Below are 17,506 nucleotides of genomic sequence, written 5' to 3' on the forward strand. Positions count from 1 at the left end.
GGGACCGTTCATCCAAAATTGAAAATTTTATATTAAGTTACTCACCCTCAGGCCATCCAATATGTGGGTGACTTTTTTTTTTTCTCAGAACAGTAAAGAAGATTTTTAGCTGAAGCCATGGTCCTTGGTGATTCATAAAATGCAGGTAAGTAGCTACCATAACTTTCATAAGCAAAAAAGCATATACAGATGACACAAAATTAATGTGGCTCCTGATGATATATGGAACTTATGAAGTGAAACGATCAGCCTGTGCAAGAAACTGAACTTTATTTATGAACATTATTACTTGTAATCCAGAGCCTCAGGCGAGTGGCCTGGAGTGATGTCTGGGGCGCAAAAACAAATCATTCTTTTGATCTTTTTAGTGAACTGGATGAACAGGTTCACCAGATTGGACTGAACCGTCTGAAACAGTTCTCAGCTCAAGCAGCACAGATCTACAAGTTACTCAATCAAAACTCACTTTCAGATGCCTGACAGTCAATCTGACCTAAAATGACCCAAAACACTAGCAGTACATTGAACTGAGGAAACAGTTCAACGCTGATAAGCATATATGTCTGAACTGAGCACTTGAATGAAGGGCCGAAATTAACGTTTTTATGGTTTCTCATGGTTTATGTAAAAAGGTGAGTTGATTAACACTAGTTAATTCACTTTATATGCTTTATACATGTAAAACCATTTGTTACAAATCCACTTTTCAAATCATTACTGGGTGCTTTAATCATATAATTGTGCATACATTACGTCATTGCGAGATTACGTAAACAAACTGGTAAATGTTTTTTTTTTTTGAACCAGTTAATTGAAACAAACTGTATGAAAAAACCTGTTTGTGGAAGAGAATCAGATTTCCCTATTTGCCTGAAGCTATGGATTGCATGCACACACACACACACACACACATATATATATACATACACATACATATACATATATACATATACGTATATACATATACGTATATATATATATATATATATATATATATATATATATATATATATATACACATATATATATATACATATACATATACGTGCACAGCATAAACACAGTGCACAGCATAAATTTGTACACCCCCTCTAAATAAATATAAAAGAGGCATTTTCTTAATGATCACTAATATAATTTATTGAAAGATGGCAAAATTTAAATGTATTAAACATATACTTAATAAAAACAACAAAATATATATCAATATTTTCTGTAAGATAAGTAAATTAGCCAATTTAGTTTAAAAGAAGGACTGCAGAAATGAGTACACCCTAGATTTAATTCAGCAAATGTATAATATTCTAGTGCTAGTATGTCCTCCAGAACTTTAAGTATACGACTCTGACACTTCTTGGCACTGAGTGTACAAGTTCATGACAAATTTTCACATTTGTCCTGTTTAACTCATGGAGGACGACCTCCTTAAATGCCCTGGTCTTTAATATAAGGTTAAGGATTTTTACCTTGGGAGAATGAATATCTTCATTGTTATGCTGAAAAAATGCCCAATAACGCAGGGAATGAGGGGAGGGTAGCATCTTCAGTTTTTTGTATTACATCACGCAACAATGTGTGATTTCATGACAGCATTCATAAAGCACAACTCCCTCACACCTTCAGCACTCATACATCCCTATAGAAGAGCTTTACTACCACTGAACGTCACTGTGAGTACCAGGCACTTCTCACTGTACTCCTCCTCTAGCAACAACAGAACATTTTGGATGCTTTTGGATGCAAAATGATTGACTTGGTCTCTACCAGCGTATGAATTCCTATTGTAAATATGGATCGGAAGAGGTTAAATAAGTTTATTGTGCTTTGACTGGAGTAGGTAATTCTAGGGGTGAGAACAACCATCCATGTCACTTCTGCAGGCTGCGACGTACACTGTGAAATAAAGTGTCACTATTTTCATAGCTTTTGCCGGCTCTGAGACACTTGCATGGTATTTATTCCTCCGGCTCTTTTTTTTTTTTTGGCAAAAAGTCACTCATCACTAAATGAAAACTTAAAGTGAAGACGTGATTATTTCAGAAGCTTTGTCACAAGTCCATTGTTTTTGAACGTCAGTGCTACTTCTGCTATATTTTGACACTTAAAACTATAACTTGGTATTCCTCTTGTACCATTGTCCTCTTTTATGCCAAGAAATAAGTCACCGGGCAGTTGTCTCCCAAGTAGTTCCATTGTTGCCAGCGTTAAGTCTGAGTATGATTCAGTAGGCTATAAAACACTTTTAACTGTCAGGAAATTACTTGTCTTTAAAAGTTTTAGCCTTAAACCTATACACACATTTCTTGTGTGTTTGTTTGTTTTTTTTCAGTAACTTTCAGGAGGGCGTACTCATTTTTGCAACACAACATTTTATCACTTTGATAAGAAAATCTTATTTTGCTGAATAATTTTGACATTCTTCTTCTGTAACTGATCAAGCAGGCTTGTTGGAACATTATATCTCCAAAGAACCCTGACATATCATCTAAGTTAAGAGTAATTGCGGAATTTGTTACGTTTTAGAGGGGTTGTACTCATTTATGCTGTGCACTATATATAGTAGCAGTTACCTTGCATTTTATGAATCACCAAGGACCACGTTTTCAGCTAAAAATCTTCTTTACTGTTCTACTCAAGAAAAAAAGTTACCTACATCTTGGATGGCCTGAGGATAAGTAAATTATCAGCAAATTTTCATTTTTGGGTGAACTCTTCTCTCTAATCTGCCTATTCCTTACACTGATTACTGGCCATAATCAAGACTATCGGCGTGCATGTAAATGGATCCATTTTAATTCCTTGATTACAAAGTATCAAAAGATCGGATTTCCTTAATTGCATTAAAGCACACAAGATGCCCTTTGGAACATTCTCACATCATGCTGGCATAGCATGAATCATCAGCTTTTGTCACTTGTGGAGTCCGTGCCAGCTTTAGCGAACGCTGTCATTACAGCAAAAAGCGGACGTGCTGAATACTAGGAAATACTGAAATTCATTAACCATTTTTATGTGGATGTTTCCAGGAACTGTATAACGCTCTGGCCACTAGATGAAATATGGTTTCTTCCATAGGAGGGAGCAGATGTGTGCTTGCTATATGGGCCACTGGGGTTGGGCTGGGGGAAATTTATTTCCTGCCCATTTTGCAGTTAGTTTTGGCCAGTGGGATCACGGCACACTCCAATTTCCAAGTGCACCCTCTACTTAACTATTTTTCTCCATTTCTCTTACTCCCTACTTGAGTTCTTTTGCAGTCTACGTCCAGGTTTATGTTACTGTGGCAACGGCGTAATGTTGTCAACTATCCTCCAATGAACTTGTAAGAGTATAATGATTAAGTGACTCTCAAAAAACACAAAGCAGATTTCCCCCCTTTTCCTGTCAGCTGCTGGTGTAATATATCTGCAAGAATTTTCCATTGAAATTAAAATGACCAGATGTGTTTAAAACTATTAGACAAAGAACTGCTTAAACACCCTGCACTAGTTTAATATGCAAACACTGATTCTGTAATGTGATGTATTTACAAGTAAAACTACATCTAATAGTCAGCAGGAAAAAAAAAAAAAAAACAGACTGGGAATTTAATGGATCACAAAAATGCACTTACCCCTCCAAAAACATACCCGGAACCCACTTTTGATGAGACTTTTTGCCCACGACACGTCGACTTAACATTAAGTTTTGTTTCTTTTATTTATAGGGGTGGGACAAAAATAATCATTCTCTAAAGCATCGTGATTCACTCCTCAACGATCCTGACAAATTCAATGTCGATTCTGGGCTGTTTTTATTTTTTTGTTTTCCTTGCATATCCTGCAAGCGCTATGGCACTTAAGCACTAAAGGCAGCTGTATTCTCCTTCTGCCAATTACACAAAAACACAACATCAAATAATTATATAAAGTTTCATGGCTAAAGCAAAATACAAGCTTGACATACATGCTTGAATACATGCTTGACAATGTGCATTTTCACTCACCGGCATTGCAGTGTTTTACCTTCCAAATGCACTACACACTGTATAGACAGGCAGCTGCTTTCAAATGCTTACATGTGTTTGTTCCCTGTGTTTGTTATGAAGGCACAAGGCAGTGCATAACTCTGTGTGAGCAGTTAAATGCATTTGCAAAATGCATCTCAAAATGCTTTTATGATGCAAAATTAATGTAAACGGTCAGTTATGTCTTAAGGACAGGACAAAACACAATTGACAACATTAATCAGATCTGTGGATTACTGTGAATGCAGCCTATTAACTGTTCCCAATATACTGTACTCAAAACCAAGTTCCGTTTCATTCTTTGTTCAGGGGCAAAACAAAGTTTGAAATGTGTTATATATTATATAATGCTGAAAAAAAAAAAAAAAAAATCATCACTTCTCTTGTCTGGAAAGCATTTTTTGTTTATTGCTGTTTGTTTCCCTTTATTATTTTATATTTGCTTGCATGTTTTAAAGCTATATTTAGTTTGTTATAATTCTTAACATTAATGAATTTGTAATTATATTTAAAAGTCGGGCTCACACTACAGGAGTTTTAAAATCCTAACCAATTATGAAATCTGGTTGCAGTGCACACATAAGGAGAATCTTTACAGATTATCTTCCCTCAAATCTTAAACATGCACACACTACAAGATTTGAAAATCGTGGCATTCACACACTACAGGATATTATTAAGATTAACATGCCTCTAGTGATCGTCATTTCAGCAACTAATGTTTACATATGTTAGCTAGCGTGCTAGCAGCTTTCTGCACTCACCCGGTATGTTCAAAACTGATCTGTGAACACCTCACATTAGCAGATTATTTGCACCAAACATTGGGACCGATCGAGGTGCTCGACAAGATTTTTTTCTCTGATTCTCAGGAGGGGAAAATCAGTTCAAAATTGGGCTAAATTCCTGTAGTGGAAGCTTAAGAGTTTTTTTTTTTTTTACACATTAACGCAGACAATCAATGACTCTGAACATTTTAGAAAGGCTACATTACCAAGATGACTGCTCTTTCCATTAAACGTTTAATGATAGTGGTGGGTGAAAATATTTCCATATTTCCTTAAGGTATCTAAAATTTTGGTTGCATAACAAGCTTATTTCCTGTCAAAACAACTATATCATGCTATATAGGGCAGGTGATTCTTCCAATTTTATTGATTAATTCAAATGTAATGTTTTGCCACAATTGTATTTTTTAGAAATCAACCGCATGTCGGCACACGATTAACCGCTCACGTGTGACACACTTACAGCGCTAGGCACCATTCACACAGAATGTTTTTTTTTTTGACAAAGATGCGACGCAGGCAGTGAATAAGAAAAACATGCAAGAAGATGGGAATGACCTTCTTTAAACTTGAGCGCCACGTTTTAGAATGCCGTTTCATGCAAGCGCAACAGTTAAACATGTCCATGTTTACATAAAATAAACAATGGAAAAGCAGCACAATCAAATAAAAAAAACCTGTGAAGAACTACTAACGTATGTCTGAAATTTCATGTTTGTATCATGATGACAGGCTGAAAGCTGCTGTTCATTGTTTCTACAGTCATTTTGAATTTGAATTACCTTAACTTTTTAGATTTTTTCAAAGCATTTTCCCTTTAATTCCCACTTTAATTTTTTTTGCCATATTGCCCAGCCCTAATGCTATATCATCTATATCATGACTTATCCAGTAGTGAACAAGCACATGATTATTACGGACCGACATCGAACTACATACTGACCCACTAACCAGCTTTCACGGAAGACATCCACATTTAAGCAAATCCTGTTTCTAGATGTCCCCATATTGCAAGGACAGGTTTCATTGTCTTTTGAGAGATATTGAGAAAACTTTTAGATTTTTCCAATGACTCTGCCAAAAAGTCTGCACATTTTCTCCCACAGAGCTTGCTTTATCATTCTCCGATAGGAGAAGAGGGGCTGTTAAGTCCTGGGCCAAAGAACACTGTAAACTCACTATTGTACATTGTAAAGCAGAGCAGAGAACCACAGCAGCCCACAAGCCACCAGCTGTCCAACAGTCCTACATTTCAAATGCTGTTCAAATCAATAGACCGTCCTTGAAACGAGAGCAGCGGTTGAAAGAAGTGACCCGATTCACACGAGGTCAGTTCGAGATGTTTGATTTGACATCAGCACTCAGGAATGCGAGGAACGCTGATTGCATGCCGGTGTTAGTGCAATGAACTCTTGTTTTACGATGCCTCCCTCTGTGGCTGCAGACAAGAGCCTGGGTGACACCAAAACAGGAAGTGCCTTGCAGATGTTTACTGCACAAGTCATTCTGAACTGCAACTGTCCATCAGACCTCAAAAAAAAAACACCCATGTGGACATTAGTCAAAATAGTTGACTAAATAGTTGAAAAAAAAAGTCATAATGATCACTAATGAGAGCATAGAGTGACAGTGAAGCGAACCGCAGATCGCTGTGTGCCTGTATACATAATTCATAAGTGATCCTATTGCTCATCCCGCTATATAGAAAGCCAAGTAGTGAGGTTTTGCCTTAAGGGGCAGAATGTCGTCTGCAAAGTGCCCTTCTCATGTAAAACTAGAGATTTAAAATAAATATCCACGCAATGACTACATGCAATTTCTTAATAATTAGTGATCTGCATTAAAACGCATCATAGCTTTGAGTATCATATCAGCCACTAATGTCCTGATCAGACTTGGATATATTATTACTCTAAGTGATTGGGATGGAGAGCACATCTGTCGCAGTGTATTTGTGAATAAATGTATTGCGCAAAGGCTGGCGAATCATTTCCATGAGTGTCTTCGTCGCATAAATACTAGCCACCAGAGAAAGAGGTCATCCAAAAGCATATCTAATGAGACATCAGCATATAAAACACTTTCCTGTCTGCTCCCTGTTGACTGTGGCAGCGCTGCGTTCTGCTGAGTGCTAGAATTCATGCTTTCCCAAGTCAGGTCAAATTCCTCCAGCAGAGCACTGGGGAGGCTGAGTGACTGTATTAGTAACAGCATGCACTGTGTGTGTGTGTGTGTGTGTGTGTGAGAAAGAGAGAGAGAGAGTAAAGATGGCCAGGATGATGGGAGAAACCAGAGTCATATTTTCCACCGATATCAAAGCCATATGATCCTGCACAACTGGATCTCAGCAGATGGCGTTTGCTGTTCATCCCCTGGGTTTGGAGAGAGTGATGCAGAACAGCTCTGAAAAACGTTCCTGGCCTGCATTCGCTTCAGCCTTTCCAAGATTGTATCAGAAAATGGATTTATTGTTGTAGAAACCAAGGTGCAAATTAACAGAAATCTACACCTAGGGACAACATAAAAACAACCTTCTCTTTTGTTTCATTTATTGTTCTGCTTACTGAAACACTGACACATACTTTGTTTTATAAAAGCAATAAGACACTTAGCAGTGACTATATTCATTGTATATACATTTTTGTAGGCCAACCAAGAAGTTAGCATCACCTTAGGTCTCAGAAAAACCCAATAGGATTTTTCCACTGGCTTTTGAATCTTTGCAGAAAATAATCTCTGTGACTAACATTTTTTTTTTGTGATTCTTGCATGTTTTCCTCATTATGACAAATGAACACAACTTACATAAATTTTTTTTTAGAAGTTAAATGTAAATTACAAACAAACTACACTCATTCATTCTTCATTAAAAAAAAAAAAAACATTTATTTTCCCTAAAAGTCTGCAAATGGAATGGTTAACAAAAGCACAATTAGAAACCAAAAGACTGTGAAAATGACTAGTGAGTAGATGAGTTTACCTGATGGGTAATATGATGTTTAATACCCAAGACAAGAAAGAGCTTTAACAAAATCACAAGGGGATTTTACTGATATTTTTTACATAGTAGAATAAATGTGAAAATATCTTTAGCTTGTATTAACCACAGAATGTATTTAAAGCATTCAACAAAACCCATTCAAAAAAAATCCCAGTTCAGGTCGATGGAACAGGAAGTGATAAAATGCAACTAGTTTCCTACAGAAATACATAATGTAATCCTACAATACTAAGAATATGTCAGTTTAAACAATGCTATGCAAGCTTTTGGTTTTAGTCTTCAATTGTCATACATTTTTGTGTTAAGTGGGAAATTTGGTAGTGGTCTGCATTACAGATGCAGAGTAAATGCTGAGCAAATGCAAAGCAAATATTAAAGTCTGTTTGTTCTGAGTTTGTCACACCACAGAAAAATGTGTTATTAACCACCCAGCCAAATGTGGATGATATATATATATATATATAACAAAAGCCAAGTAAACAAAATAAGGTATCAAAATCTTGAAATAAAATAAACAATTTTTTGCTCTCATACGCGGGGGGCGTGTCCACTGTCTGCGCTGAAACCACGCCCACTTGCGAGAAAGCTGCTGCCATCTCAACTGTCAAGTACTGCTACAACCTGAATGGCTGTCTGAGCTGTTTTGTAATTTATCGCAACCAGGCAATATGCATTTATGTGACAAAGGCACAGATAGCTAGCAACAGTAATTAAAAAGTAACTCCCGACTGAGCAGGCCAACCACTGGAGCTAATGCGCTCTAGTTATTAGCATGTGTTTGACTTGAAGCAGCATTTTGCAGACCGATCAGTGTATGACATCACAACACTGCGCTTGAGGCTCCACTGTGTCATCAAAACATGATTTCAGGCCAAGCCAAAAAATCCTGAACACAAAAATGGGGATAAACTATTTAATTGTATTTAACTTTTACCTATTTAAGTCTCTAATTCAGTACTACATAGTTCTTTGTAATGCGTTTCAACAGTAAATTTCTAACATTTATCATGTTTAGAAACAATTCTCTGAATTGCCTTTACACTGACCTTAAATTTTTAATTTTGACTCTTTTCAACAATCAAACTCTCGATTGTTGAGTTCAGTGTGAATGCATTCTGTGTTCTGTTTATTCAATATTAAGCTAGAAATGTTAAATCTAAAAATGTCATAGCTTGTTTATGAAGCAACAAGCTTCAACACAAACTACATTTCACATCATCAAATTTTGTAAATTAATTAACATCTAAACATTTTCTATACTTTAACCTCTGTAGGCTTGCAGAAGAGCAAAATCAAAATTATTAGATTATTCTTCAAAAAATGTTTGGAGTACTGTATGTTTTACAGGAAAATAATACTTTTGTTTTTGTGAACAGAACATTTGTGACCCAGGACGACAAAAACTGCCATAAGGGTTTTTGGGGTTTTTTTTTTATAACTGAAAGATAACTGAAAGTTCAGATGAAAAACCAGCTAAAAGCCATCTCGCTCAAAAATGAGATAATGATACTGAGTGAATGCTCCTGAAACACATAGTATACATCCATCGAATACTTTTACTTAAAACTCGCTCAATTCCAGCCTCAGCCCAATCAGAAGTACCAACACTTACATAGAAACCTATACAAAGTAGCCAGAAATAAAAGCTAATTTTAAAGAAATATGTCAGATGGATTTAGAGGCTTTTGCATCTGAACTTCTCATAAGCTTTCTATCGATGCATGATTTGTTTATATACATTTATATTTGGTAGAGATACAACTATTTGAAAATCTGGAATCTGAGGTTGCAAAAGAAATCTAAATATTGAGAAAATTGCTTTTACAGTTGCCCAAACGAAGTTCTGAGCAATGCATATTACTAATCAAAAATTAAGCTGTGATATATTTACAGTCAGAAATTTACAAAATATCTTCCTGGAACATGATCTTTACTTAATATACTAATGATTTTTGGCATTAAAGAAATATCAATAATTTTGACCCATACAATGTGTGGTTGGCTACTACAAATATACCAGTGCAAATTATGACTGGTTTTGTGGTCCAGGGTCTCATTTCATGTTTAACTTAACACGGTACTTTGTTATGTGTTTCTTTGTGATTATTTGTGACAATTACTAGCAAACAAAGAAGAAGAAAGTTTCATGGTAAATCCTACACCAATTTTTCAATTGAACAGTAACAGAGCATCAGGAGGAAACCCACACCAACAAAAGGGGAACATGCAAATTCCACAGTAACTAACGTTTTAAATAACCAACGTTCACTAGTGCTAAAAAACCATCCTGTCTTTGTTTTTGAAGTGGAAAAAGAGAGAAATAATGTGAAATTGTTTACTTACTCTTACTTTGTTTACTTACTCCAACAAAACATGCATTACACAATTACAACCATGAAGGTGCAGTTGTGCTTTCTTCAAGTTCATCAAGGTAGCTTCTGCTTAAAAGTTAAATTACAACTTTCAAACTTTTAAGCAGAAGCTACCTTGATGAACTGGAAGGAAGCACAACTGCACCTTCATAGTGAACAGGACTGTTTTCAGGTCAGCTGGATAGTGTGACTCATCAACAAAAGATGTTAACTCAGAATGCCTGGACTGGGTCTTTGTCCAACATTCCTGCCTTAACGCTAACAACGCTAACAAGATTCCATAAAATATCAATGGAGTATTTTCCCCTCTGAATAACTAGCAAGTCATAAAGAACAGCAGCAGCAGTACAGTGGCCCGAAGGAATGTGAACTTGACCCGAACTGCACTGGACAGACTGTACAAAGCCAGATGCAGCATGTCATTAACTCACTGTGCTGCTCTTATGTGGCATATTGACCTGATATTCGGCATCTTTTACCAGTCAGTAATGGCACAGCTGCTGTCATTCACAGGTCACCTGACCGCATATCTGCTTTCAAAACAAGGCCATGATTTGAACCCACTGCTTGCAGATTTCAAAAGGCAGAGACTTTATTTACACGGTATCTATGAATTGGTAGAAAACCAAAAGCCCCAGGATTTAGATTTAAAAACCGCCCCCAAACAAGCCCTACTAGGAATGCACCTAAAAATTGGGCACTAAAAAGAGAAATATGAACAGAAACTGCAACCTTAACAGACGCAAAAACTGAAACTTTGACATGAAGTAGCTAAATAAAGCAGGCTACATCATATTTAAATGTAAACACCGGGTGATGATGGCATCTCAGAAAGAACATAATTATGTTTATTGTATGCACAATGTGTGCAATCATTCAAATGCCTAAAAATATACACCTCTTGGTTAGTGTCTGATTGACAAAAGCACTTCCTGTTCTCTAACAAATTGTACGCACGTATCTGCTGAACTAAAAGAGAACAAAACTTCTACAGTGTTTATTAATCTTATTTAATGTTAATTTCAGCATTTACTAATGCATTATTAAAATCGTTATTAAAAAGTTGTTTGTTAACATTAGTTAATGCATACTGAACTAACATGAGCTAACAATGAACGACTGCATTTTTATTAACTAACATTAACAAAGATTAATAAACAGTGTAATAAATTGTTCATTGACACCGTATTTTAAAGTGTTTCCGAAATGTCAATCATATGCATAAAAAAAAGCAAACAGCACTAAAAAAATGTTTAAATATAATCGGAGAGAGAGAGAGAGAGAGAATTCATGTTGATTTTATGTTTTTGAAAACATGCATTATTACACCATCAAAATGAATAATGAGAATCTTTTCTTGTAAAATTTCAATTTAATGACAATTATGTCATGTGGTATAACCATCAAGTCCAAGTAACAACGTATTTTCCTTTTAGAGTATGCTCTTATAGAGTATGCATCTTAACCATTAATGGTTATGACGGTAACTGTGTCAGATTATGCGATTTTGACTCCCAAAATTTTGTCATGAACAAGAAACATGTCAGACTACACATTGGTACCCAACTATACATTGCTTATACTCAGGCGTCACGCATAAGGCACACTTAGCTGGAAACACTTCAGGAGTTATCAGATTGGTTAAATTGTACAGGATTTCCAGGAGCCACGTGTGTCATATTCTTTAACGTTCCGCCTGGAAACAAAAATGCTGTGGTGCCAAGCCCCCTCACGAAAGAAGAAAGCCGTCATGTTTACAGCTGTGACGACGAGTGCTTATCAGGATCAACTAAATGCTGGATTTTCAACAGTATGGGAAAATTTTAAAGTTCGCTGCATAGAATCTTTAAAATATGTCAGAGTTTTACACATCAGTCTGTTATTGTGGCGACATTTCCACGCCCCTAAACATGACGTGGCACAAAACAAAATGTGATTGGTTGCTTTACCTGTCAGTCATATGGCCTCTTGGGCGGGTCTTGGCCATTCAAAGCGGCCAAAGTTCCCAGACCTTCTGCTGTAAGTCTGAAGATCTGGCTACGCGAGACTCTTTAACGGCGTGCATGCTGTCATCAATACAGTGGGTTAGACAGAAGGTGACATGAGCGTGAACAAACAATGGCTAGCAAACAGTGTCTTGCTCTGTCTTGTCGTCAGAAAAGCCCAAAAAAGTAAGAATACCTGACAGTGGACACAAATATAGATTGTGTGGAGAGGACATTATGGACTGTCAAAGTAGCTAGGACTAGTCCCAGTAGTGCCTCAAGGAAACATTGTAAATGCAGGAGTATTAAGCGACATTCTCAAAGCAGCAGAATACAGTTGCAGTACTGTATTTGAGTCCTTTATACGGTTACGTTCACACACAGTACAGATATTTACGGGTGTGACAACCGTATTCTATAACCGAACTCACACCCGTCAATTTTCAGGACTCACAACTGCATTCTTGGAACACACGCGCTGTGTGAACGGAACAGGACTGAACAACTAGTTGTCTGTGATGTCATTCAGTGTGAAAGAGCCGCTCTGCCACACAAACGTGCATCTACCGTGTGCTGCGTGCTTTAATGTGTGGTTTTGGTAACTTACAGTGACGGAAAAACTTTCATCTGAAAGTTTTATATCCAGTCTCCACCGGAGCCGCTCCCTCCCGTCAGTTTTGCGTTCTTCACGCGGCTCAAGTGCTCCGCTGTCCACTCAAATTTAAAAGCCGCTTTCGGTTAATGATTATTTGATTTAAGTTTTACAGAGGTCGGCATCTTTGATATTGCTTTGGTCTGTGTTGCTACGGTTACTGGTAAGGAATACAGGCTTGACTCCTGTTGCACGTTCATACAGATTCGAAAAGCGACTGTAAACTGTGTGAACGGGACATTTCAAGACTCACACCTGTAAGTAAATGCGGCTGTCAATCTCAAAAACTGACAGTGTGAACGTGTCCTTAGTGCCATAGCGCCACAAACATTTCCTTAATTGTAAAATTCCACCTACCAGGACCGATATCATTGCCTCTCTTTAAATTCATCATGTTTGAAAGCATGTATGAAGGCGCTTTTGTGCTCCTATTAGTGGCACAGATGTGACACAAAAATTAAACATGCTAGTTTAATTCGTCGCAGACATGGCATCGGTTGTTGTCCACTATGGTGTTGTGGGGATTCGTAAACAACAATCACTGTCGGGATGCAAGATTCAATCGTTTCATCTCATGTAGTTTTTTAAATTTTGCATCCCGACAGGGATTGTTGTTTACAAATCCCCACAACACCCTACGTCAAGCAGATCGTGCCAAATTAAGGCTAAAATCGTGTGGTCTGAGATGGCTTAAGTGTTGATCAAAAATTTGCATTTTAGCACAGTGCTTCAGACTGTTCTCATTTAGCAGGCTTTTTTTTGTAATTAATTGGACTGATTGGTTTTCCTGTAGTTAACAAAACAAAAACAAAAAAATTGTAGTCTGTCTCAAAATATTTGTGACTTCTAAATGCAACTGTTAAACTATTTTTGTCTCTTTGTCTCTTTCTATCTATCTATCCTACACACAATTGTCTTAAGCTGGCCACACACTAGCACAGTGGTGGCGAACGTCGGTCCTGGAGAGCCGCAGCCCTGCAGAGTTTTGCTTCAACCCTAAACAAACGCACCTGACAAGCTAATCAAGGTCTGAAGGGTTACTACAAAGCAACAGGCAGGTGAGTTTTAATTAGGGTTGGAACTGAACTCTGCAGGGCTGTGGCTCTCCAGGACCAGAGTTCACCACCCCTGCACTAGACGATTTTTAAATCTTAACCGATTTTAAAACCATGGGAGACCACAGACATGAAGACAGTTTCAGACGATTTTTAGCCTTATAATCCACTGAACGCACACACTAGACGATTCGACCAGACTGCGAGACCACACACTTGTTGATTGTAGGAACGATTTCACAGGGCTTACGGAGACTTGCAAGATCAAACATGACTAGAGAAGAAAAACAAATGGAAGACGTTTAACGTTGTCAGCTGGTTCTCCTGGTGTGCGTTTTGTTTCACAGTGAAAAACAAAGTATAAAAAAGAAAACAGGTGATGCATTCTGCTTTCATGGCATTTTTGTGGCTGCCAAGTTTCAGCTATAGAAGCACGGGGCATCCGTTAAGTGACGCTTGCTTGCTCTCATTGGCTATCGTGGGTATCATGTCAGAGGCACCCCGATTAAGAATCCTAAATATCAAACATGTTTGGTATTTACGAGTCGTGTTCAGGGACACTTTTTCTCGATCGGGAGCAGTTAAATAATCATAATGACACCACACAATAGAGGATTTTTTTGGACAAAAAAAAAAAATTGTTAGTTTGTGACAAGCCTCAAATCGGGCCACGCCCACGATCGTTCGGGGGTGCAAATCAGGCTGAAAATCTGCCTTAAAATCATTTAAGGTTTAGCAACCACCAAAATACCACAGAAATGGCCCAGCAACACATTTGCAGCCACATAGCCTTCGGCACCACAGCTTTTTCTCTCTTCAAACTACCCAAGCACTCAAATTACACTAAATTAAATCATATATTTACTATAATACTAAGTTATGACTGAGGTCAGAAATCCACAGCCATTGCCTTCGCCATCATAACAGCGGAAATCTGCTGCTTGCAACATGCATCCCACCTCATCTGCTGTGTTTGTGGAAATGCATGTGGATCAAAGCAGATTTAGATGAGACTGAATGAAAATGTGTTCTTTAATCAGTCACTAATGCTCCTCATGCTCATCCACCTAAATCAACTTCCTGAAGATTACAGGAAACAACTCGCATCAGTCAATTAGTCTTACCCTTTTACAGAAATTACCAGAATTCAATTTCAAAAATAGTCTTGTAGTCTAAAAAGCACATTACTTTTTAACGCAAAAAGGTAGGCCCGTCTTTGAAACGATGTCATAAAGTGTGAGCACCTAGAATCGGTAAGCGAGTAGATCATGCAAATAAGAAATATCCTTGAGACGTCATTACCTTTTGATCGACTATGGAGCAGACCAAATCCTTCACCGAACTGAGGGACAGATCGTGCGGCTCCAGGGTGACCATCTCCCTGGTAAGTCCGATCTGAAGGAGGAAGGACACTCCATGGAGGGAGCTGGTGGGGCTCGGAACGCTGTGATTCCCATTGGAGAGACGGACGCAGAGTGGCACCGGAGGGCTGGGTGATGGAGAGGGGGTTGGGGGTGCAGTCTGATGCTGAGAGTGGACGAAGGGTTTAGGTAAGGTCAGAGGAGAGGTGCTACTACTGGCAGACATTAGTTTCCTCCGCAGATTGAAAGTAAACCGTGTAAAACTGACAAGCTTTGAACCCGTGGCTGATATCCAATGAGTGAACGGGGCTGTGTTTTTAATTAAACACAATATTCTTCTGTCCTAAGGCAGGTGAACGGAATCGCCGCAGTCATGTGCAAATCCGTGGCGTACGAGGCAGCGAAACGCGACCAAAGAAGAAGGTGCCTATTTTTCGCTACGTTTCCCTCTAAAAACATGCAATCCGGATAGCATGCTTCATGGCTGGCTGTGTGATTTCCAGCACATGTTGCACATGTTGGATTGATAGGGTGTCACTCCACGGCTGAGCGATCAGGATGCCAGCATGATGCTTGACAAAGTGGCTTCCATTGTAAACCAGATCCTCATTCAACTCTCATTCCTGTTTGAAACAAAACAGATTCAAGTCTTTATTCCACAGTTCCCTGTACACTGCTCATCAAGCCATTATCTACACGCATAACGAGTCGTTTCAAAGCACAACTTCAAACTTCTTGTATTCTGGAAGAGTTTTGCACATTTTTGTCTTTTGCCATGAAGAACTCAGCTCACATCTGGAAGCACATCTGGAGACCCTCCCACTCTAGATCACATAACTGGCACAAGACCACAAATACCAGCAAAACAAGTTATACAATGTCTTTGTTCAGGCTTTAGCATCATGCATCATGAACAACTGGATCTCAAGACGGAATAAATCTTAAAGGACACACCGAAGACAAGAGGAAAAGAGAGGAAACATACCTTTAATGCTGGAAAGGCGTTTCCCTAACAAGTGAAGAGATGACAAAAGCTTGCTATCAATGGAAAACGAGGACTTGAACGCCTCGGGGTTTCTTTTTTTAAGCTTCTGGGGCTTAGTTTACCCAGTAAAGCATCGCACGGTTGTAGAGTCCCCTACATGAGCTCGATTTGAAAACTTTCTATCCTCTTTTCATGTTGCATTGTACTCGTTTAAATGCGCCTCAGTATCTGCTCTCCATTTCCGCGGGCAAATAAGAAACGCCGTACAGACAGAGAAAGTAAAACCTGAAGGAAATGGCAGGTCTGTCGAGCTGAAGAAGTGAAGTTGAGCTTCATAAGTGCAGAAATGTTTTTCTCTTTCTCTCACTGCCTGACGCGCATGTCTCTCACGCGCAGTTTCCGTTATGTGAGCGCCGAGCGTGTGTTCGCGCCCTCTACCGGCGTCATTCCCCACACTATGACGCAATAACGCTTTATAGCGTCCGGAATATTAGTTACATTGTAGCGAGATTCGTCGCTTAGGGCGATGTGTGATTGTCCACAAAGCTCAGACTGTTTGCTCATAATCAAAGCACTGATTACACGATAAATCATATGTTTATACACAGTGGTGGAAATGGTCAAGATTTACTGGGGAGACCATAGCTCGGGACATATTATATATTTTTAAACCACAGATGCAGAAAATCCCATTATTTTGTTCATGAAATGTGCATGACGTTTGGAGGTTATTATGAGGATAAAAGATGGAAGTCCTCTACATTTTGAAATAGAACCCCATCCTCCCTTAAAATTCACTCCCTGGACTCCGATATAGACAATGTTATATAAACGCAATGGTTCAATAAGTCATATAAATACATAAAATATAAATATGAAAGCTTTATACATATATTCTTTTTCTAATGGTTGCAATATACATTGACTAAATATGGGTTAAGCACTGTTTAATAATGTTTAATTACCTTATTATAGCTCAAATTATAGCTACAGTTCATACACATTAATAATTTATAAAAATAAATAGGAGTGATCCTAAAAATGGCTTTTTTTTATTTTTATTTGGTACTGTCCTAACTAATCTATTTCACTAACAAATATTTACATAACCCAGAAGAAAAAAAAATCACAGTGGTTCTCAATTGGTCTATTGTTAACTGAGCAGTAACTGAACATTTTTCTGCAAATGTTCAGCACTATCTATCTATGCATCTTCTGCAAATTCAAACTCTGAAATTTCTATCAGTGACTGATTTTGAGGCTTTACAAACTGGGGATAGTTGAGGGACTCGCACAAATAT

The 17,506-nt window shown here is 38.0% G+C and overlaps 1 protein-coding gene across 2 annotated transcripts in view; it reads right to left on the reverse strand.

The window, feature by feature from the left end:
• prkd3 (protein kinase D3) overlaps positions 1-16,600 on the reverse strand; it is a 69,986-nt gene extending 53,386 nt beyond the window's left edge. For both annotated transcript variants that reach the window (XM_051133495.1, XM_051133494.1), the window contains exons 1-2: positions 16,206-16,600; positions 15,162-15,843 (exon numbers count right to left, since the gene is read on the reverse strand). In XM_051133495.1, the coding sequence (XP_050989452.1) occupies positions 15,162-15,446 (285 nt within the window). In that variant the 5' untranslated portion in view covers positions 15,447-15,843; positions 16,206-16,600. The remainder of the gene's footprint in view (positions 1-15,161; positions 15,844-16,205) is intronic.
• Between the last annotated feature and the right edge of the window lie 906 nt (positions 16,601-17,506).

Source organism: Labeo rohita, chromosome 17 (genome assembly GCF_022985175.1).
Source record: "Labeo rohita strain BAU-BD-2019 chromosome 17, IGBB_LRoh.1.0, whole genome shotgun sequence".
NCBI lineage: Eukaryota > Metazoa > Chordata > Actinopteri > Cypriniformes > Cyprinidae > Labeo > Labeo rohita.